This window comes from Oxyura jamaicensis, chromosome 2 (genome assembly GCF_011077185.1).
Source record: "Oxyura jamaicensis isolate SHBP4307 breed ruddy duck chromosome 2, BPBGC_Ojam_1.0, whole genome shotgun sequence".
NCBI lineage: Eukaryota > Metazoa > Chordata > Aves > Anseriformes > Anatidae > Oxyura > Oxyura jamaicensis.
In genome coordinates, this window is record NC_048894.1 from 81,499,555 (window position 1) to 81,523,496 (window position 23,942).

Consider the following 23,942-nt stretch of genomic DNA (forward strand, 5'->3'; position numbering starts at 1 on the left):
TAGATGTTTTTCATGAGCAATGTGGTTTTACCTTCTAAAAATTAGCAATACTTTATTTTTATAACATATAACTTAACTACTTACCTTTTTCAAAGCACTTTATCACCGCGTTAAAAATTCATAGGAACATTCAAATGAACCAGGGGACAATACTGCATCAAAAGCCAATGACACTGCGGGGCTCTAAAAAACATTACTCTAGGAAAAACTCAGGCATAGGGTAACAACGCAGAATTACCCAAAGCACCATGGTAGGCTGAGAGCTGGGCCAGGAACTGTAATCAAATATTCCAACATATTTATTTACTAGATACTAACCCACTATGCTTAACTGAAAGCACTGAGAGAAGAGTTAAAAATAATGAGATTAAAAACAAACTAAAGCCCACAATTTGAATTCAAGAGGCTGCGTAGAAAGCCTTTGCATGAGTGAGGACATACACCTTTCTGTTCTAGAAGTGTTATGCACAAGAATCTGCTTTATCTTGAAAAAGTGTGAGTGCCAGGCGATTTCCCTTATAGTTGTGGTAAACTTAGTGGTATTGAGCAACATTAATCTATACGCAAGATCAACAGTTATGCTAAGAGGTTGCACATGAGTATGTGCCATTTCAGCATTATGGACAATTCATGGAGCAGCATAGAAAGAGTTCCCAAAACTCAGCATTTTTCCAAAACTACTAGAGAAAGAATGAAAATTTGGCATGACTGCAAGAGAGTCCCCAGAGAACAAGAAGGGGAGGAAAAAAAAGTAGCCACCATTTAAAGCTGCAGAAATTTTACTGAAGGCGAGTTATATTTTATTTCATTAAAATATATTTTGAAAACATACTGTGTAAAAGAATTAGGGTTCTCAATAATTTATTATTTACATTAGCAAATGCTGTTTGACTGTTATTCTACAGATAGAAATGAAAAGTCTGCAGAGGAATTGTACCAACTTCTTCAGGACCACACAAGCCCCATTACAAGGAAACACATCCAAAACACACTCCTCCCCATTTCAATCCTTTCAAATTCACGTTTGCAATTAGATCACAAAGCCCAGTGACAGGTCATGCTGGCGAGTGTTGAGCGCTGACAATGAGAGCTGGGAGTTCACAGCACTCCGCAAGAGAGATCCCTGAAGAGATTTTAACCTTGCACTACTCAGTAGCCAAGATGCTGCAGAGTCCAATCCCGCTCTTGCTCCCACTGTCTTAATGCCACTGAAACCAAGAGCATTATGTGACAAGGCCAGCACCAGGCTCCCAGGCATATTCCAGAAAGCTAGACAGACTCCTTGAGCCTCACCAGCCCAGGAGAGGGTGTATTTCCTACCACTGTAGACACACTGTAGCTTATCATTCTTCTTCAGTCCAAAGACGTTATAAATCTCATTGGCTTCCTCCCCATCCTCTGGGGAGAAATATGCATAGGAAATTATCTCTCTGATGTAAACAACTGTAAGCACCATTCACATTTTCTGGTCCACATGACAAAATTCGTATCCAAGTGCCTGTCATAGCCTTGACCATTCTTAGCAGGGCAGCTCAGCTTTCCCATCAGCTTTCCAGATCTCTGACATCATCCAGGTACCCAAACATTATGTGCAGTCCATTGCAATGCCAGCTGCTGTCTGCTTTACTCCTGGAAAGAGGGAAAGAGCAGTCATCTCTTCAGGGATTTTATAAAAACCCACGATTAAAAGAAGTAAAAGCAGTCAGCTCATGTGTCCTGTATCCTGGAGGCACTCAATGGTATTTCTGACATCTCATGTAAGGCACCAGTCATCCAGTAGCTGAGCAAAAAGTGACCTGCAAAGCCTCCATTTAGCAACCAAGGAGGGAACTGACAAAAATTCAGCCGGTTTGCTTGCCTTCTCACTTACATAGCATAAAAAGTGTGGTCGAGACATCTGGGGAAGTTTCTGGTGGAATCCTGAAAGAGGAAGCCTCAACTTGCACTGCAAGCCAAGGAGCACGGGTGACAGCACACCACAGCACAGCACAAGTTTTAATGGCTGTATCAGTCACAGTTGCTACAGACATTGCAGAGATTTCCTCAAGGCCCAGGAAGCCTCTGCTGCCTTGCTTTCAAGGAAAACGAGTTTGTTGTCAGCAGCGAAGCAGTTACCTCCTTACAAGATGTCTCTGCAAGACACACTGGAAGGCCAGACTCCAAAGCCTGCTTTGTGGTGTACTTGCTGCAACTTCTCTGCTGTTGGTCTTGTCTGCACAGCCATATTCACAGAGCTGCAATACTGGAGAGAGCAGAGAATTCACCTACGGACAAAGAGATCAGCTGGATGCTGGCTGACTGCAACACTGAACAGCCTCAGTCCAGAATATCAGTCTCAAATGGGACCAAGTGGTAGTATGTCAAGTTGGTGACATAAGCTGTTGGATCATCGCTGTCTTCTAGCTCTGAGGTAAAGTCACTCACACTCTCAAATCTAAGGAGAAATCAAAACAAAACAGAAGGCATTAAGTGATTAATATTTATTTTAAAAAGTCAAAGGAATATCAAGAAAAGTACTGGGAGAAAGGAAAGCTAGAATATCTGAAGACTGATCCCTAGAAATTTTGAGAAAAGACATTTGTGAGGAGGTCATTTAGAATAAGGGCTGCAGGCAAGAATGCCTCTGCTGGCATCTCACGTTAAATTTCTGAGTAAATATAATGCACGGACTTCCTTTACACCTGAGTAGCGTTACCGTGATAGTCATTCTAATGCTGGTTTGCAGCTTTACCTTTGCGAAGCTCAGCTTGCAAGGCACAGATCTAGAGTCCCAACCCTTTTCTGAATGAAATCATCATGCTCGCTCTCTCTCGGCAGCTTGAAATTCAAACTTACTCTAGAAGCTGTCAAACAAGGTCCATGAAGATCAACCATGAACCATAAAGTTACAGTTTCTGTGACATCAGCTTATGTATCATTCTGCTAATGTGGAGAGACCAGAAATGGCATCTTCTGCCACTTATGTAAACCCAGATCCAGCACTTACTAAAGAGGGTTGAGACAGAAATAGAAACCATTGCTCTCCATGTCTTTAATTACAAAGAAAACCTGCTTCTTTGTAACCTGTGGAAATGAATGGGCAAAAGAGCTTGCTTTCAGTAAAACAGGATGGCTATTCCCTTCTAAAACTGTCCCAAAGCACAGCTACCCAGCACACTAGGAGAGCAAGTTCCACATCTCTTTGGACAGCAGTCTTCAGTGGAAGGGACTTTTATCACTCCTCTCCCGTATGACACTGACCCTTCACAGCATTTGTCATGATACCTGAACTTATGACATCCGGTGACCATGTTGAGTTGAAGGTGGCCTGGATCTAAAACATTATTAATTGATTTTAATTTCCTAGGTCTCCTCTCCTACTAATGAATGAATGATTTCATGGGATGTAGCCTTTCTTATCAGGCAATTCTGAATACCTTTGAAATTGGATTTTTACAAGTCTAGAAGAGCTTTCACTGTGGTGTGGGAAGAGCTCCATAGAAAGTGCTCAGAACTTATCCCATCCACCTCCTCTTAAACACAGCCCCGTGTTGATGAATCGGCCACAGGACAGTGAGAACCGTGGTGCACACACAAATCATCTCCTCCTCTCTGATTTTCAAATCTAGTTGTGATGAAGGAAGGAAGCAGCAAGTGAACTCTGGTCTGAGTCATGAAACTGAGGTCCACATTCTTCCATTTTGTTCTCAGACCATTTGGCCGCAACATGAAATGCCTCTGTTCCCACACAAAAGCTGAACAGAAACTGCCTTTGTATCCAGACTGAACTTGTACCTATGAAGTGAAAGCCTATGAGTCCCTTCTCTCCATTAGGCTTTTCTATGAGGCCCAATGTTTAAGACAAATAGGAAACAATGACTAGAGCGTCCTTCCCACAGAGCCTTGCTGTCCTTCCCATGGCATGAGATTTAGATTTTGACAAGCAGAGGATATCTGAATACAGAGATTCCCAACTTTGGTTTCACTTGCCTTGGTATTTTCCTTCTCACTTCCTACCTCCTGTGTTACAACTCGAATTTCTGCAAAGATCACTCACCACCTCATGCCTACTGTCAACCAGAAGGCATCAACTTGTTAAAACCTACACTTTCCTCAGTGACACACATTCCAGTTCCAAGGAGGCTGTGATTTCTGCACTAAGAAAACATTTTACTTCTTCCCCGATACCCTAGCAGTTAAGGGCAAGTCACTTCAGACCAAGGATTAAATCTCATCTTAGGTCAGGCAAGGGACCTGAAGAACTGTCAAATGCCTTTTTCGTAAACTCTCTCTTTAGTATTTTGAAAGAACATGCATTCATTCAATACAGAGTGAGAAAACGGAAACTGAAAAACTGCACAAGATGGAAAAATAATTTATAATCTAGCTCTGATTATAGAGTGTGCCTGGTCATTCTCAACTCTTAAGGATGAGGACCACAACTTTTTGAACAGAAAAACATGCATTTTCTCCTGCAGTGCAGTCACTATGCTCTTTACTTACAAGGACATAAAAATGACACTGAACATTGAAGGTTTGTATGTTCACTCCTCTACTCACACCAGGCTGTTTGCTTGCCTTCATGTGTGTGAAGGTGTGCAGAAGAAATTTGACCTATTTTCCTACTTTTCCTATTTCACAGGTGACGTTGCGTTATCTTACAGACCACCAGTGATCCAGAAACAACAGGTTATAAAACACCAGTGAGGCAGACAGAATGACAAAGCCAGAAGAGGAGGCAAGAAGGCTATTCGTATTCTCCTTTCCTTCTCTTATTAATTACAGAAAAGTAGACTATTACAACTGGAAGACCCCACAGATTTTGTGGTTCATCAACCTCACCAATAAGGTACTGCAAGCAGCACACAAGGTACAAAGCTGTGGCATTCACATGCTGTGGGAAGGCAGAAAGGATTCCTTGCTGCTGGAAAGGAAACATGGGCACAGAGTTCTGCAAAGCTCTGCTCTGCAGTGCTCATTGGAATCCAAACCCAGGAAACCAGGGCTACAGCTAGCTGCTGCGTAAGACACGCAACTATCAACATTTTTTTCCCAGTATGAAGTTTACAAAATACTAACTCTGCAAAGTGTTGAGCAATGAGATCTCCTAATGGCCAAACTGCTGTCCTGGTCTTGCTGTTTGTTCTTCCAAGTACCTTGATAGACACACTGTCCTTCACAAGGCCTACGCCTTGTGCTGTAAGACAGCCTCCTTTGGTGGTTTAGCTCCAGTTAATGCACTAGTGCTACTGCCCACATTCATCAGGAAGAAGTGGGAAACGAGGTATGTAGAAGCTAATACATCTCATTAACTCACAGGAGTAACCCCAGTGTAAATAAGGTGTGAGACAACAGTCCAGCTCCTCTCACCACCTTACATTCAAGCAGTACCTGAACAGAACTCCATCTAAGACTAAAAAACACAGGGACAGCATTTTCTTTTCCTGACAAGAGTAGGACTTTGCTTTCCTGGAAGCATTCTGTCTTTAACTTGAGCAGCTCCACCTACTTTTGCATTGCCACCCATGAAAGCCTCTCCAATGGACAGGAAGATGCTTATGATGACAGCAGCACCATCCTGAAAATACACAGCTATTACTGGAGTGAGTTTGCCAGAAAGACAGCATGTCCAGCTCCAAAGCCTTTGCTGCCTGCTGCTGGCTGGAAAGACAGAAGTGCAAACAGTCCTCGCAGAGAGTAACAAAATCAGAGTTTGTACGTGCTTCTTTACCACCTTTTCTTTGAGGTCTGCAGAGTACTACTGTAAGAAGCTTATATAAAAGGACTGTTTATAGGACACAGAGACCAAACGCACTGGGTTTGCCCCATTTTGCAACAGTATGGTATCCTGGCAACTAAAAAAAGAGAAAATGATGGCAGCAGAAAGTGAGTACCTCAGAACAACAGAGTAAGCAACTCCAACTTGCAAAAACACTAGTTTCTTCCACAAGTTTTGGCCTTTCCAGCTGATGGGCTGCTTGGTAGGTAGCACTGTAGGCAGTCCAACAGCTGACCAGTGCAGCAGGGCCTCAGCAAACAAACGCTACCTGATGAAGATCCAAGTGCTTCTATCCAAAAAATACACGTTTGCTTTGCAAAATGTCTGATTCAAGCACATCAGCAGCCAAAACCCACATGGAGTTTAATGTCGCTGAAAGGAAAATGTTCCCATTTGAGGATATACAATTCCACAAGGAATTAACTAATTTCAGAATAGAAAATATGGGTCCCATAAATCCAATTTTACAGAGACCAAAGGGGAACTGAATAGGATTCCAGAAGATTTTAAAAATTCCTTTCTGGGCTACTAACTTACACTTAAAGAAACAACACAGAAAACCTTTTCTTAAAAAAAAAAAAAATCATAATCATTTTTTACAAAAGAGCTGTTTACACAAGTGTCATTATTTCCTAACTACTACTACCCAGCTTCAATATACAGCTACAGGAAGAGCAAATTTAAGGTACCATGCACAACAGACATCTAAAATTTAATAACTTCTTCATTTCTGATTTAACTTCCTTCAGGAAGTTAAGATACAAATCCACAAAGGTAGGCTGATATCCTGGATTTGTTTCTTCTATTTCTGGGAAAACAAACAGATCATCCAGTTGTTACTGTATTTTAGTATTTAGTATTATATACTGGCTTTAGTATCTTCTGACTTTCTATATAGAACAAACAATGATATGACAAGTAGATAACAGCAGTTTCCAAACCCAAACTAGTAAGTTTTGCTTGGTCCAGAACACATTTTTAAAATCAAGACTTTTTTTTAATAAAAACATTTTGAAATAGTAAAAATGGAAAGACTTTTGCTGCCTTTGGTAATCTGCTCCAATTATTTATCACTCTCAGCACTAAAACAAGATCCACTCTGAACCGTCAACATTAATTTCCAGAAACTGGCCACACAGAATTATCTCCAGATATCATTTCAACCTCATTAATATAAGCTTATGAGCTTAAATGCTGTTAGCAAGGTCTAGGTTCAATACTATAAGTGATAAAACCCTGGTTCTTATAAAAGTTAATAGAACTGCTTCAAAAAAATTACAGTGGAGCCAGAGATACATTTCAGCCCCTGACAAAATCTCGTCAAGCTCTAAACTCTTCTGCAGACTGGCAACGATCACATTTCAAATGTGGCAAGACAGAGCCTTGTATTCAAAGATAAAGCCTCTGTAAGGCTTTTAGCACTCTGTTTCCATCATTTTGACTGCTCTAATGAAAATGTAGGTCAATGTTTCTCATTAAAAATATTTAAAAGCTTCATTACCTGCAGCTCATTGAAATATCAATCACTTCCCATGACAGAAATTTCTAGGAGCTGGTTGCCATCGGTACCCATCTGTCAGTATAGTCACTGACTTTATACGTACATGAAAACCTTCCTGGTTACTGGTCTCTGACCCCAAAATACCTACATACATTAACAAGTAGAATTTACAAATAAGGTTAATCTAACTTCACCCCTTCCTAATGAAATACACATTTCACCAACTCAGAGCGTGTGGCAGCACCTAAGCAGCTGCTCAGCTTCCTTTTTTCAGGGATGTGTTCCCCCTCCTCTGAGGATGGTGTTTTGCTTCCCAAATATCTGGGATATTTAATCAGTAAGGATTCTTCAGCTTCCAAACCTGGGCTCAAGTCAGCTCCTTCACAGTCATGCAAGAAAGAAAATGCTCCTCTGTTTTCACCTGTCAGGGACCCTGTGACAGTCACAGCTTCCTTCATACATAGAGGATTGAGCTCCTTGGGGTCAATAATTTTCAGACAGCCATTTTACACATTTTAATGTAAAGAGCTGTGAAGCCTTAGCAACCATGCCCAGTAATCTTTAACCAGTCAGAAAGGAAACTGCACCAGTCTTGCTCCTATGCAGAAAATATCATTTTGCTGGCAAAAGGGTAGGGAAATAGAAACAACCAAAAACTGAGAGTTTATTTGAAGCTTGACAGCATGACTCATGGACAAACCACACTTACAAGTGTTCTGCTGAGTCTACGTCCAGGTGCTTTTCTTTTCCATTGGGTATACTGTGGTCGATGACTATTGTTTCAGTGTTTGCTAAACAAAATCCATTTGATCGCATGATTTCTGTCAGGGGAAGAAAGAAAAACAAGATGAGAGTCCAAAAAAAAAAAAAAACGGAAGGTGGAAAACAACTGCATGTCATATGTAGTTGACATGATTATGAAATGGGATATGCACGTGACATTGAAAATCTGCACAGGAAAGCAGAAACAAAGAGCTTGTTTCATAGCTTCTTACACCTACAAACTGCCAGCGCCAGCACTTAAGTAATTTTATTCATGTAATCAACTCCTGACACAGAGCATTTGAAGCAAGACCCAGTTTCAGTCCCACTAATGCCAGTAGCAAAATTTGCATCATTTTTAGAAGAATGGCAGCCCATCTATATAGTTGCAATCTACCACTTCTCGTAAGGATATTTTTTTAAGTCTTGTAAAACAATACCATCAACACCATCTTCTATACTGCCTGCAGCTCTGCTTACTTGTTTCTTACTGTGTGAAAAGCTCCAGTCCAGAACAGCTAACATTTACAACTAATTCCACTGACTTACCACCAAGGATAGAGCTTGTAACTAAGGAGTAGTATTTGACGCCAATGAGAAGTTAATCCACGCCTGTATGACATGGCAAGGCAAACTAGACAAATCACAGGGATTTTTCTTCTGGTCACACAATCTTAGATGAAGCTAAGGCCACCACAAAAGGAACATGCTTCTCTATTTAAATCAGCACTGGCTTAAGCAGGGTGACTGATCATTTGCTTACAAAGTAAGTGGACTCTGTTATATCCTTGTGTTATCAACACAAGCAAAATGAAATTCTTCTGTGGCAGAAAATATGGCAGGGAGAAAAGATATGTATAGGGAATAATGCCTAAGACCTTGCCTCAAAAAGACCAACTTCACCTACACAGTTCAAGCAATGAGCAGGAGAGGAGAGCAGAGAGAGAAGAGAGAGAATTTTTAGGTGTACATTTGCATACTACATAAAGTTAAAGCCAGAACACGCTTCCATATTTTTCTTGAGAAAGTAATCTTTGACTTTCAGCCTGTATTTTATTGCAACCCACTTCAGCAGAATATGTTTGGGGTGAAAAGCATCAGAATCACCCTACAGTCATGACTCATCTCGAACCAACATCATACTGCAGAATAAAATTTACATCATAAATTCAAATTCAACTTTCACCAAAGGATGGGGGCTTTCTCTCTTCCCCATCACCTACCACTCTGAACTGGACCACGCGAGGGACAGCTTTTTTGTTCAGAGAGCACAAAATGTGTTTGCCTGCTTTTCTGAGTCTGCAGCCATGCAGAAAGCTGCACTACGGCCAACATGAATACCACAGTGTTTTCCTAGTGTCCTTGACTTGACCTAAAAGTTACAGCATTTCATTGCAATGCAAGCTGCTTTGGACGTTAACATTTACTGCCATCTACTGACAGCACTTCGAGGCACTAAAGCCATTCCCATTGCACAACGTTCAGATGAGGCAAAGAGCAATTTATTATCAGATTTCCGCCTGTGTTTTAAAAATTTATTTGCAGCAGCCAGTTAAACAATAAAACAAATTACCACACGATGCTTTTGAATAGCTGTATAGGTCTTTCTCCAATCTTCCTCCAATTAATTAGGTATGACTCGACTACTAAAATTAATTTAGGATTAAAACAAAACACGTTATTGTTCAGCTAACATGGTTTCCACAGCTCCTCTACACGCAGGCTGGCAGAAGGCCTCCCTGTACTGGTAGCCTGTCCCTCAGCCAGACGCCCTCACTGTGAATTTAGATTCACCTCCACCATCTTCTCTTCTGCACCCAAGAGTGGCATTCTCAGGCATGCATAGTATGTGTGTCCCAAGGGGTTACACGCCCTCACAAAAATTAAAGGAAACCTTTCCAAACAAGAACAAAATAAATCATAAACCAAAACCAACCAACCAAACAAAACCCAAACCAATCAAGCCAGAGCAACAGTGCAGTTTTTGACCAATGTAATTCCAAATACATCTGTTCTTGATGATTACCTTTTTGCAAAAGGAACACGGCTTAAAAGTGTGGCTGCTCTCAGTGGTACATTTTTACAGCACATAGTTTGGGGATCCTTCATTTTATAATGGGCAGGTGCTAGGACCCACTTTGCATCCTCTGTTCTCGTGGAGTAGCAACATATTCCGAACAAAAATAGTGAATATGCTCTCAAGAGCCAACATTGAGAACATGTCCGGGTGTTCAGAAGCAAAGCGCATAAACCACGTCCAGCCTTTGAAGGATGACTGACGTTAGGAAACGTGCACATGAGGAATTTCCCCTGTGTTTTCCATATCAACTCAAGACATCACCCAAACCTCCCTACTCTCTGACAGAGCGTGAGACGCACTTGTTGGCTCCCATCTCTTATGCCCAGGGAGCCAGACCCACATTCCCCCCCCCATTGGCTGTACGACCCCAGGGGCTCTTCTCGACAAGCTCAGTCCTGTCCTGCACTGCAGCCTGGCCCTGGGGGCCCTACAAGAAGGCACCAGCCCAGATGGGCTGGCAAGACCACGCTTTTCATCAAGGCTCTGTGTTACGTGGTACTTTTCTGAATACTTATTTCACCCACCAAAATAAACTCTTCTGGTGACACTAAAACTGCCACCTTGTGGGATAGGTCACAGACTGCAACCTTCAGAGAAGTCTGCAGTTCCCTCTAGGCTCAAAGGAAACTTTTCAGTGTAGTAATACAAAACCATGAAAGCCAAATATCCGCAGACCTTTCAACAACAATCAGTAGCAGATTTCAGGGGACGGACTGAAAGGATGGACAAGTATAGAAGTGATACTGGTCTCCAGTTTACCCTCCAGGTTTAGAAGCTTGCTGTCTCCAACTGTGACAGGTCTCAATGCACTTTTGCTCCATTTGCTTGTTTAATTCTTTTTTGAAGTCATTTATGTTTTCAGTTCCATGATATCCTGTGACAATTACTTGCATTCTTTAACCTTGTTCCAGATGAAAACAATGTAATATTATAACCTTTCTTTTGTTTGTCTAAAGCCTGTTATCTGCCAACCTACAATTCTTGTTTGGTGACAAGTACAGAGTAATCAACCTCCTTCCATTCACAGCTTTGTAGTCTTCCATTACATTCCTGCTGCTATGTCTTCTCAAAGTTGAAACGTATTTCTTTATTTAACCTTGTTCTTAGAGAAGCTGTTCAATTATTTGAACCCCTGTCCTTTATTTGTATGTTTTAAAATTTAATTATGTCCTGTCTGAGATAGAGAGACCAGAATTGAGCACTCTGTATTCAAGATGTGGTGGTTCTCCTTCATTCTTCCCTAATAATTCAGAATATTCTCACTGTCTTTTTTGCTAGCCTCTTGGCAGTGAGCTTACATTTTCTCAGAACTATATAAAGAGCTCAAAATCTCCTTCCTAAGCAGTAACAGCACTATTATATGCGACAATAGTGAGGATTGCCTTTTCTTCATGTTGTTTCTCTGAATTCAGCCTTCAGTTTCACCTGTCATTTTATTGCCTAGTATGTCAAGGTTAATTATATGTTCTGTGTTATAAAGCAGACGATGGAGAACTATCTTTTGAATTGCTGATGGAGAAAGAACAAAGGGAACAACAACATGCAGTCATTTTCATTCTTTAATTCTTGTCTTGACTGTAGGAAGCAAACAACTCTTACCTGATATTTTAACTGGACTTTGAAAGCTTGGCTGAATTTTATGGACATTGTCATTCTTCAGAACTTGGTCCAAAGGAGATCTCTCGAAGAACGTGAGGACTACTTCAGACCTTGAATACTAAAAAAGAGAAAGAGATGTCCATTATTTTACCAGTAGTTCGCTTTGTTCCTCTTTTTCCCTTTTCATCCCACTGCCTGGAGACGTCATCACATGGTTCTGGCACTCAGCACTGCTGCAAGATACTCAGATTGTAGCTTCTTTTACCGTTTGGCAAAAACCTTTGCTTTCTAATCTGCATGAGAGTGTGTGTCACCATGAAGGAGGAGTCAAGCCAGGCTAAACGTGGAACTTGACTTACTCACCTTCCATGGCATGTTTATAATAGTCTTCAGAAGCTTTTCCACTTCATTGAGTCTGGCTTCTATGTCATGGGCTTCTTTTATTGTGATGAGCCCTAGAAACAAAATAAACAGATAGTAAGCATAGGCAAAAGCACATTTTCATGTGTACACACACTTCAGCACCCAAAAGCAGCTGCTCAAGAAGATGTGGAAAGACCTCAAATATATTATGCCTTCCAGAAATAAGCATTTTAACCCACACTGATGATAAAATGTGTACCCAAACTAAGGTGGGTGTAGTTACTAGCACAGTCGCAGGCCTGACACAAGTTCAGCTGTTTATGATCACATTTAGGAGCTGCAAAACAAGCAGAAGTAGAACTGCCTACTCCTTCACCCACAGTTTCACTACACAGCATTCCCGGCAATGATAATCAAAATGCCTGTTTTCTTCTTCCCAGAACCATGATTCATCATTTTTCTGTCAATAAAAAGCGAAAGAAAACCCAAAGAAGCCAAAAAATGCAACCCACAGATCAGAGGAAAAGACTAAACACAAGCTAAACAAAAGCCTTTGAGAGCACTTCTGTATTTCTCCGAATGCAAATGCCAATGAACAATCCAGGGAAGATACCTCAGTACCATGTTCTCCAAATGCAAAACAACTGTTTGCCTTTTTTTTTTTCCCCCTTAAATCACTGAATTATCACAGAGCTGCAGGAGGGATTAAAGTGGAATTTTTGCATTCTAGCGTCCTGAATGATGCATTACAATGCTTCTAATTTTAAATTGCTCAGTACAGGGATGTTCATGTGTAATACTGAAGAAATTTCATATTTATAATCTGCAGGGCATCTGTAACTTCTGTCTTTCTTGGCAAGCTCAGTGAAATCTAGCACAGGTCATACGCACATACAGGAAAAATGAGAAGAAGCCAACCCCAGTACTTCACATCCCTCTAACAGCCTTTTTTATTTCTGGTCTTTGTAACTTACTTGTTCTAACCTAATTATCATTTTCTTCTACATTTGCACCACTTTTCCAAAGAACAAGATACATATGTGAAATGAAATACCTAAGAGACCTAAATTCAACAAGATTCACTGGTTTAAACAAAGAATAAAATATTAAAAAAAAAAAAAAGGAGCAAAAGAAGACCCAATAAATCAAAACCATCTGAATAAAAAGAGAAAAACATCCAAAAGGCAAGCTGTAAGAAACTACCTCAATATATTAACACTGTAAGCACTAAGCTTTCTAAATGCAGTCTTCTACATGTACCTACACCTCCATATTTAAAAGACAAGAAAGAGCTCTCATATACACACAACCTGGGGCCAGCATTCACGAAATGTTTCCGTCTGCATCAGTCCGTGTTGCGTTACCGGTGTGACGTGACCGCATACAAACTTTCCAGACAAAAAAGCGTGACTTGGAAACTGTCAGCTCTCCTCAGATTACAGCGATAAATAAAACAGAGGTTGTCTCTGGAGCAGCCAGGTTTACTTGAAGTCTTTCTATTGCTCAATAGTCCCTCATTTTGCCATTTTTGTCACCGTCACTGCCACTTCTTCCTCCGGCACAGCTCTCTCCCCCTCCTGACTGCAGAGCGGCGCGCACCCATAGGCATGTAAGCATGGCAGCAGCACATCCTGCTTCGGCTGGTGTATGCCACAGATGAGCAGCTTTGCATGGGAACTCTCTGAAAGGCTGTAAACACAAATTAACTCATCTGCATGGGTCCACAGACTGCGTATTAGCAGGGCTCTGCTTGGCGCCTCAGACCTGAATTGCAGACCAGCACCCTTCATCTTCCTAACTGCTGGGTGTGAGCGGGCCTGGGAGGATCCGCGTCGCCCCTTCACAAATATGTTCCCAGCCCACATCTGATGGGAGCTCAAACCTTTCAAAAAAAGCAGCATTTTCACCCTCCCTAAAAAAGGCTGCCAACAGCCCCACAGCTCAGGAGCCCGCGTGTGGTGTTCGAACCACGCTGTTGCCCTGCCACGGCCCACGTCAGAGAGAACTGAGGGACACAGCCCCCCTTGCCACCGACCCATCGGGTATGTGCTCTCAAAACCACCCTTGTCCTCAGAGCTTTCCCCAAATAAGCACCTGTTGGTGAAATTAGTATTTTGCTAGGAGGAGGGATGCTTTGAAACAAATGAAGATACTCATCAAATCAAGACAAAATAAAAAAGAGAGAGAGAAAAAAAAATGAAAAAGTCCACCTCATCAACAACACTGCACATTCCTACTCAGAGGGAAACCAGCCAAGCAGTGAGATTTTCTCTCATTAGTAATCAGGCAAAGCATCTGCAGCTCCACACAGCCTTTTTAAGCTTCAGCGAGGGAAGTCGGACAAGACCAGCAGCCTGTGGCACTTTCACAGCTCACCCAGTAGGAGGTTTTACAGCTTCTTGCCTTCACCAGGGATTTCCAGCCCCTGTGTACTCCTTGCTCGAGCTGCTGGAGAGGCACCAGCCATGCAAACCCACGGGAACTGGCACGGCTGACTTCTAACATCTGACACAGTAAGAGCTGTTCCTTACCGCCGCTTTTTACTAATACCAAAACCAAAAGGCAGACAGCGTAGGAAGGAGAGCAAGTGATACATCTGCCTGGACAGACGCCTCTGTGTGTGCTTAATGACCACGGCTGCACAGCTCTGTTGTGCAGAGCTGCTGACCTTACACGATCAGTTGCAGGGAATTGAGCTTGGCAGGGCTACAGCTTTCCTTTCCATACGTCTGCAGACCAAATGCACAGAAACCACTTGACTTGCTATATATAGAGAGAGAGAGCCCTGTAATTTCTTCTGCAATAGCTACCAAGTTTTACAAGGCCCTCATTTATCATAATTCTAGAAGTCTCATTTTTAAGAGTTAACAGATGCCCTGGTGGCTTTCAGTTCGTCACTGGCTGCGATCCCACACCCTGAGGGATTGCTTACAGCCCAACATCTGCACTACCCTGAGCAAGACACTGCCTGCCCATGCAGCCGGCAGAGACAGAGGCCTCAATCCCTCCTCTTGCTCCCTTCCAGGGCTCGCTGAGTGCTTGCTGTCATCAGCCACAACACACACATGCCTGGGTAACAACAGCGTGGTTTTCCAAGGTGAAGTCTCTAGCGGCAGCACTGGTTCAAGGTGCTTTCACCCTCCCCTGCAACTCATTTTCTCTCCCGTGCTGCTGTAACACACCGCTGCCTCTGCTTTGCCAGCACAATTAGGGGAATACCTTGAACCAGCCCTGTCAAAGACTTCACCTCAGGAAATCCCGGCCTGCAAAGGAGAAGTAAGAGCCTGCAGGCCAGGATGCCCGCTGCAAGCTCCCTTTTCCCCCAGGCACCACGCAGCCAGCTTGAGCAGGAACTGGGATTCGTGTAAAGAAAGGTCACAGAATTGCACCAGAGCTTTCTGTCTCTACCCCTAACTAACAGCTTGATTAAGCACAGAAGCTGCCCTTTGAGGGGGGCTTTCTCCCCTGACTGCCTTCTTTTTTCTGTTCTGAGGCTTTGACAAGGCAGAGGAAAAGAAGGCTAGAGACGTCTAGGATCTCCAGCCGCTGGAAACGTCTGAACAAACAGACACAATGCACGTGCCAGCTGCCTTCATAAACAAAGTCCTGCACCTCCAGCACTCGTTAATCCTGACACGAACGCTCCACAAGCTGGATGCATCTGGAGCACACTGCACTCACTGCACAGGCACTGGCCACGTATGCAGCATCCATACGGCAGCTACATCACGTCCTGATGCCTTTGTCTCTCTGCCCATAGAGCTGAAAGACATGCCTATCTTTCCATCAGGGGCTTCCTGACCCCGAGAACCTTCCTTCAGGCAGCTCGTCCTGAAATAAAGAGAAAACATTAATAAAGCTACCAGTAGCCTGGAACCAGTTGTGCTTTCTTCCACTTGTTCAGTCATGCAATAGAGCTGAGCTGAAAGCTAGGAAATCTCTTAGTGAGGTCATGGTGAAATGCTGTTCTCATGCCTTTCCCTCTGCCCTGGCTGCTGGCTGACTGCTAATTGAAAACATGTGCAAACTCCTCCCAGGAAAACTTTGCTCTCTGTCTTGTTACCCATACCGTGCTTGGACAATTAACTATCATTTCAAGTGATTTAAATACTATAAACACCTATGTTTATAGGGCTTGAGGTAAATTGGAGCTCTGCTGGCTCCTTTTTTTTTTTTTTTTTTTCTTTAAACCACAAAGCCTTTTGTTGCCAAACACCACAAACCTCTAAGATTTTTTTTCACCCTACACACAAGGGGGACCACACGCTGGGTCACAGGAGGGACAATACAGGCACACCGTGTGACCAAGGGTGGCACTTGCCTGTACCTGGTATATTTGGTTTTCGCAGTGTGCTGCTGTGCACACAACCCCTGTAACTAGCAAGCTGATTTTAAGGGAGGAGACAATCATTTCAACATCTCCCCTGCCCCTTTCCTGATCAAGAACCCCAAGCAGAGTCCTGAAGACGGGGTGAACAGGATTTGCCCAGTTTGAGACCACGCATGTGTAACAACAACACACCTCTGGAAAAACACAGCACAAACAGCAGCTCGGGCCTGCAGCATCCTTCCTGCTCAGGGACGCTGGTGCCAGAGCAGCTGCAGGAGACTCAGGGATCAAGCATGCAGCTGTGTCCCTGGCACGCTGGGTCACGGCGTGGGAGAGAGGCCCAGAGCTGAAAATGAGCAGGAAACGAGTTCAGCTGAGGAGCAGAGTGAACTGGGAGCCAGTTAAAGATGTCAACACACAAGCCTTGACAGCCTGCCCTATTGCTGCCATATGAGCCACCAAACCTGCAACTAATGATATTTTGACAACCATATTTAAACACACTGCATAGCTTGTAATGAAATCACGATGTGGTCCTGACAGCTGATGCCCATGATGACTGCTTTGTCTCAACAGCCCTCTAGTGCCTTCCAAGGAAGAGTCACTTCATGCCTAAATGAAATTTGTCTCATACACCATCCCTCAATGATGACACAAAGTCATCTGTTTGTCTGGAGACGTGTTGCTGTGTACAAGTTGCTAGGTACGTGATCTCAAACTGCGGGCAAACCCTGTCCCTCCTGGCTGAAGGACTCCACTTGAGGCTTTTGGTTGGGAGACGAACAGAGAATGTCCAAGAGATCTCCTGCTTTCTCGAAATTAGCTCAACAAGTAAAGGAGACTGAGTGAGGACAGAGGCCAAGGTGTACTTTTTGGAGACGTGTGCAAGATGGAATGATGATACTACAAATGACGATACTACTATTTCAGTACCTACATGAAGATTAAAACTTTGCACTGAGCCCTTCTCACCCAATCCCCTCTCAGTCACCTGCAGGAAAAACTGCAGAACAGATATCAAAGTGACAAAAGGACTAGAAGATAAATAGAAGCAGAAATCTTACTGTGTTTTGCTAAATCCACACTGCAATAAAGATTTATGACCTATAGATGCTGATCCTGAGCCCACCCTTATCCCTTTGCACAAGTCAATGAGCAGCAATTAGGGATCCCAGATCTTCAGGGAAGATGCATAAGCTGGCTTGCACAGACAACTCCTACTCTGCTAGGAAGATAGGAAAAAGCTCGTTTCACACAACTTTTCAGTAATTCTGCAGAAACAACACCACAGGAATCCTTTCAGTCCAAAGGCTTGATAAGACCCAGAGAAGAGCTGATAATTAGGGACAATCAGGGATATCAGCTCTCCAATTACCAGAGACCAGGACAGCCACTTTTCTATTCTCTGCTGGTTATTTATGATGTCTTCTAGGGCATCTGGCTCTCATCACGATGGACAGGATCCCAGAGCTAGCTGTGGCTCTAGTCTTAGTCCACCAGCACTGGCAGCTCCTCTTTGATGCCTCTTCCCTAATTCTTCTGCACCCCACTCTTAGGGAAGACACACTTGCCCCTTCCCCTCATGAGGAAATCCATCTCATATGACGAGAGTCACTATCTAATACCTTTACAGAGGGTTTTCTATTCATGGAATATCACTGACATGATACATCTTGGTGGCATTGCTCAGGGAGCAGTGAAAAGGATATGATGGGAGTTCAAAAGAGGGGTGCAGGGGGCTGGATGTTTTGTAGTTTTTTGCACATTTGCTGCTCTTCTTAACCTGGATTGCTGAGGAACAAAATAGGGACAGTTTTTCAGAGAGAGAGAATTTCACAAAATGCAAGTAAGCCACTCCATGCTTTTATAAGTCTTACTAGGTAGCAATGAGCATATCAAAGACATTGATATAAATCTGTTAAGACACTGAAAGACACAGAGCTTTCAAAACCCTGCCTGCACTGTGTGCTTTTAGCTCTAACACTGAGCACTTCCTTGGTAATTCATACATAGCAGGTGTGAAAATACGTATGGCACAAAGTACCATTCAACCAACTGTCTGACTGAAATCGCCCAGAGCAGGGCCTGTGACTGTGACCACTTGAGGCCCCTGGCACGCTCAAGCAGCCCTGCAAAGCACAGGAGATGAGTTAAAAGCTGAGAAGTCCCGACCTCCAGCTGACAGGTTTTCCACACCTGTGTTATTAGACATGGGGAAACGGCACCTCCCAGTGACAGAGCCCAGCACAGACCTTCCCCACAGAGCTCCCTGCCTCGATGCTTGATGAGCCACGAGAAGATGTCAAAGAAGCACAAGATGAAAGTGAACAAAGCAGTCAAAGCCTGATGAAAAATGCAAGCTCCTACAACCATTTTTAGTGCCAGCTCCTTATCAGGTGAGAACTGTCACGAGAAAACAGCCTCATTTCCATTCCTTTCCACCAAAATCCTCCCAGACACACTGCCCGGCTGCCTCAGTCCACCACAAAAAGGCAACTTGTGCCTAGCTTTGTTACAACACAGCAAGCTTCATTTATCTCCATCATTACCAATGAACCATGAAATTCAGCTAATAAAAAAACAAATGCAGAAGCCCCAAACTTAATTTCAGTCATAGAGCACTGCTAGAGCCTGATAACCGAGAGCTGCATCCTTTGTCTGCCAGACAGAAGCTCTGAGCAAGCTCCACTAATGAACTGTTGACAATGTCAACAATGAAAAGAGCACAATAGATGCAGTGTATTTATCTGTATTGTCACAGCACCGAAACAGCTGCCGTCTGTGGAAACCACTGTGCTGCTTGTGTAGAGCTCCCTCTTTGCATAAATCACCCTCCCAGACGGTCTCGTAAACAACAACAGCACAATGCGGCATATAGAAAACTGTACGTTACGAACACAACATCTACAGCGAAAAGCGTGGCCAAACAAAGTCCCGGGGACAAGTCCTTCGAACCGCAGCCCTGGAGGAGCTTCCCATGTGCTTCCTGGTGCACGGCCACTCCGACACAGAAAACAGCTGGTCATCTGCTTCCCACATGAGGCAACCCCGCCGCAGGGCAGGCACGAGCCTCAGAGCTACAGCTCAGCGTTAGTCACCCGGGAAGGACTGCCCAGCGGCTGCTACGGATGACGAGTGAACTCCTCTGTGCTACGAGGCGAGCTACAGGCACAAAGTTTCCATGGGAAGCCTCCACGGCTGCTGGGCGGCTTTTGTACGGTTGGACAAAGGTTGAGTGCCAGCATGGCAGAAGATAACTGAGAAGTTCTGGAGAGCTTTACGAAGTAAACACCAGTGGCAGCAACCTGGCGAAGGTGGAGAAGAAAAGGGAGTGCAGCTGGAGGAAAGCAAGCGGAGAAGCAGATACAATAACAAAAAGGAGAGAGGGGGAAAAAAGGCCACAACAGAGCAGAATGAGTCAGAGGAAGGATGGAAAGAAGAAAGGGGAGGGAACGAGCACTTTGGAACGGAAGTCCATCTAGGAAGGAAGAAAAAATGTGTAAGGCTGAAGAGCATTTCTGACTTGACAGCTCGGAGTATCAGAGCAGCACCAGGCACGGGACAAACAGCCGTGTTGGAAGAGCATCTGAGCTTCCATCCCGATCACGAAAGCAACAAAGCAGTGCTATGGGGCAGCACAGTCCCAGCAGAGCAGGGCTGCCAGAGAATACCCCTCCACTCCAAGGGCAAACCAAACCCAAGCTTTGAAAGGTTGCTAATGAGCCTGCAGGTGGATGACTGCACTGACGTTGGATCAGGTTCCAGGATAAATCTTAACCAAGAATCCTTAGAAATAATAGGTAGAGAAAACAGAAGGGAAAAATAAAGAAGTGCTTTTCCAGATTTATGTTTCACTTCCAGCACCTACTGGCTCTGTTGCAACTACTTCTAAATCACCAATATAAAGTCAGCTCCTAAGTCCAGGGGCTGTCTTTCTCATAAAGCGATTTAAATACAAAAGTTGTTTATTCTGCATACAGAAAGGAACAGACAGATTAGTAACATCAAGAGTGAACTAGCCTGTGTTTGTCTGTGATCCTCTTTGTGCATTTGCCTACAGCAAGGGATGGGCACGGTTCAGACACAAATAAGATACAAGCAAGTTACTGGTAACATCACAGTGAATCATATTTAGTCACCCTGCAGGTATGCACATATCTAACCTTGTTTACTAGCTCACTAGTAAGAAGCCTCATGTTGTTGAGCATCCCTGGCCCTCAGCATCATAACACGCTCCAGATGCGCACACGGAGCGCGCTGTGCCACGTGCTGTTAGTTAGCAAAGACAAGACCAGACTGTGTGCATGCCAAGCTCCCCCACGGGGACCTCCTCTTTTCCCATGCCAAAGAAGGGGTGAGACGAACAGCGAACGCAGAAAGCAGTGCCTCCCATCCCCTCCTCCGGAACCGCAAAGCGCCCTGCGGGTCTGAGAAGTACGGGAAGGGAGAGATTGTGGAGGGCAGGGCAAGGGGGCAGGGGAGGAGAAATGGAAGGAGAAGGCAGTTTGCTCTGTTTGCTCTGGCTGAGCAAGAAAAGGAGCACACCACTGCTCAGTGTTAGCCGTTTGCTGAAACCAACAGTAATGGTGACAACCAACTCTTCCTAAAATTGCTCACATTAAAAATATATATATATACATCCTTAAAATAAGTTAGTGACATCAAGTAGCTCAACCTTGCACTCCTCCAGCACATCCCTATACTGTAACATACCGCAGCATGACCAAGCCGCAGCATAATTCTAGTTCTTTTAATGCTCCTTAAGCAAATCTGTAGGAGCACTGGATTCTTTCAATGCAATGCAAATTTGGTTTGCAACATTTAACCACTTCCTCCAGATAAAAGGCACAGCTAATATTCAGGTTCTTTCGGAAAGCCTAAGATAAACACACAAACAAACACACATACATATGCATATCCATCTGTATGCATATAAAAACACACACACACACAGATCTATATGACTGAATGCTAACACGCACAAGGCTGTATCTTTGTCAGGTGTTTTTGCTGGGTTAAATACATTGAGCTTTACTGCGTGCAGCAGGCCCTCAGCTTTTAAACAGGACATTTAGAAACTGTGCTTACCCCAGGAGTTTTCTCAAGACCGGACATGCTCCACGCAACCTGTACTTAGAGCCAAATCTTTGCATCAGTGTCACTCTGTTAAGTGAGATTTTTATGTTTCAGCTTCATCAAGTTACACAAGGCTGTGGCCACTCAGTTTAAAATGCCAGCGTGATTAAGTGTTCTCTATGCAGAGAAACACACTTGACAAAGTAATTTTCTTCAGCACAGAAGCAGCTTAATTTTAAAGGGTATTACTGAAATCGCAAACTGTTCTGGGTTTTGATTCCGGCTCCGCTGCAGTAAACCTCCACCTCCTCACCAAGCCGAATAGATCACGATCTGCCTGCCTTAGCCTTCAATTTTTCAAACCCTGGCCTGATGCTTTGGCTCATTCCAGGTCCTACCGGGGCTGGTACGTCTGTTCCCGACATTAAGGGCAAGCGGAGGCTGCTGGCTCCGGGTCTCAGGCAGGACCTGAGGACGCTCCCTCTTTTCCCAGTTGTTCACGGACCAACTGCGTGTGTTCCCTGGGCCTGTCGAGCACAACCAGTGCAAGCACTGACTGTAACCACCTGGCTGCACCTGCCCCGACGATACCTCGGCGATGCGCGAACCCAGCTCAGCGCTTTGCAAAAGCCACGAGGCTCTTGCAGGAGGCGCCGAGGGACGAATCCAGCGAGGTGCCGGCGTCCGGGACCCCCAGGGACCGATCCTGCCTGCCCCCAGCTCCCCAGCGGGGCCAGGGGCTCCGGTGCCCGGCCCCCATCCCCAGCGCCCGCCGCCTGCAGAGGGCACCCGGCCCCCGCGAGAGGCGGCAGTGCCCGGCCGGGAAGCGACACCACGGCCCCGGGATGCCACCGGCACCGGGAGGGGGGGACACGACCCGGCCGGGGGGGGGGCCTCTGGGGCTGCCTTACCGCCTCCAGCCAGCTGAGGCCCGGGGATAAAAGCAGGCAGCCCCCGGCCGCAAAGCAAACGGAGGGAACCCCCCCAGGCTGACAAGCGGGTGCAGCCGGGGCTGAGCAGGGGGAGCCCCCCCGGGCCCGTTCCACCCGCAGCCGAAACGGGAAGGGAGAAGGAAAATGGCTCGGGCTGCGGCTGCCCTGCTCTGCACGAAGTTATGGCAGGAATTACGCTTGCTCCCAGAGACGCTCCGTCCACTGCCAAGCGCCGATGACGGCTTTTTTTTTTTTCTATTTTTTTCCCCCTTTTTCTCTCTTTTTTTTTTCTCTTTTTTTTTTTTACTTTTTTACCTTTTTCCCCTTTTTCTCCTTTTTTCTTTTTTTCTTTCTTTTTTTTTTTTTTTTTTCCCCTCCCCCTCCTTTTTTTTTTCTCTCCTTTTTGCCGTCCCCGTACCGACAGGCTGGGGGTTCCCCCCTCAGCCCCTCTCCCCCCAGCACCCCCGGGGGAAGCTGCGGGGTGCCAGCAGAGACCCGGCGCCCACCTCCGCGGGGAGGGGGGCTGCACATTTACAACCACAAAAACACGCCCCAGAAACAACCCAACCGAGACAAGGACAGCCCGGGAGGGGCTGCCGACCGCCAAGTGCCTCCCCCCCGTCCCGTCCCGTCCTCTCGCCCCCCTCGGGGGTGGGAGCCCCCCGCCGCCACCATCCCGGGGCAAGCAGCAGCTAAGAGCTGGAGGGTGGGAGGCACCCCCACTGCATCCCCCCCAAACCTTGTAGCAGCGGGGAGCGGGACAGCTCGGGTCGGTCCTCGGGGAAGGAGTCGAGGAGGCGCTTGAAGAGGCGCCCCAGGTCGGAGTAGCTGCGGTGCAGGTAGAGGACGTTGCGGTCCGACCACTCGGTGCGGATCTCGTAAAACTCCTCCTCGTCGCCCCGCCGGCTGATGACGAGCCGCCGGATGCCGTTCACCCAGCAGCCCCGCACGTACATGTTCACCAGCGAGGTGCCCTCGAACACGGCCGAGGCCATCCCGCCGCCGGCGGACGGCGAAGCGCGCCGCCCCGCCCGCCGCGCCCCACTTAAGGGGAGGAGGAGGAAGAGGAGGAGGAGGAGGAGGAGGAGGAGGAGGAGGAGGACGGGGGGTGCCACCCGGCGCACCCCCGGGGCGGAGGAGCAGGGCGGCCCGGCCCCTTCTTCGCAGCCGCCGCCAGGGGGGGAGGCTCCAGGCGGGGGGCGGGGGAGCTGGGTTGCGGCCCCCCAAATCCCCCCAGACCTCCCCAAACGCCCCCAGACCCCCGCTCCTCCGCCGCCCCCGAAGGCCCCGCGGAGGGCGGCGGGATCCTCCTCTTCCTCCTCGGGACGGTTTCGCAGACGCCACAGACGTGACGAGGAATTTATTTTTCCCCTCCCAGTGACCCTAAGAAGTCTTTTCTTGTTTTTCCTCTCTCTTTTTTTTTTTTTTTTTTTTTTTTCAAACTTCCAGGCCAGCTGAGGAAGGAAGGGTTTGGGGAATAGCTTACGCTGCCTCCGGCTGCTGCATGCGAGGCCGTCGGCAACCCAGCACCCCACAGGGCT

The 23,942-nt window shown here is 45.5% G+C and overlaps 1 protein-coding gene across 1 annotated transcript; it reads right to left on the reverse strand.

The window, feature by feature from the left end:
• Positions 1-761: 761 nt before the first annotated feature.
• PXDC1 (PX domain containing 1) lies at positions 762-23,702 on the reverse strand. The gene is made up of 5 exons (XM_035317587.1): positions 23,141-23,702; positions 12,064-12,155; positions 11,701-11,818; positions 7,969-8,080; positions 762-2,434 (listed from the first exon to the last, which is right to left on the reverse strand). The coding sequence occupies exons 1-5, from the start codon at positions 23,394-23,396 to the stop codon at positions 2,317-2,319; spliced, it is 696 nt and encodes a 231-aa protein (XP_035173478.1). The 5' UTR covers positions 23,397-23,702; the 3' UTR covers positions 762-2,316.
• Between the last annotated feature and the right edge of the window lie 240 nt (positions 23,703-23,942).

Coding starts and splice junctions, on each gene's coding strand:
- PXDC1 (XM_035317587.1), bottom strand. CDS start 23,396: ATGGCCTCGGCCGTGTTCGAGGGCACCTCGCTGGTGAACATGTACGTG. Junction 12,156..23,140: donor CCGCTCCCCGCTGCTACAAG/GTTTGGGGGGGA, acceptor TTTTGTTTCTAG/GGCTCATCACAATAAAAGAA. Junction 8,081..11,700: donor AAGTCCAGTTAAAATATCAG/GTAAGAGTTGTT, acceptor TTCCCCTGACAG/AAATCATGCGATCAAATGGA.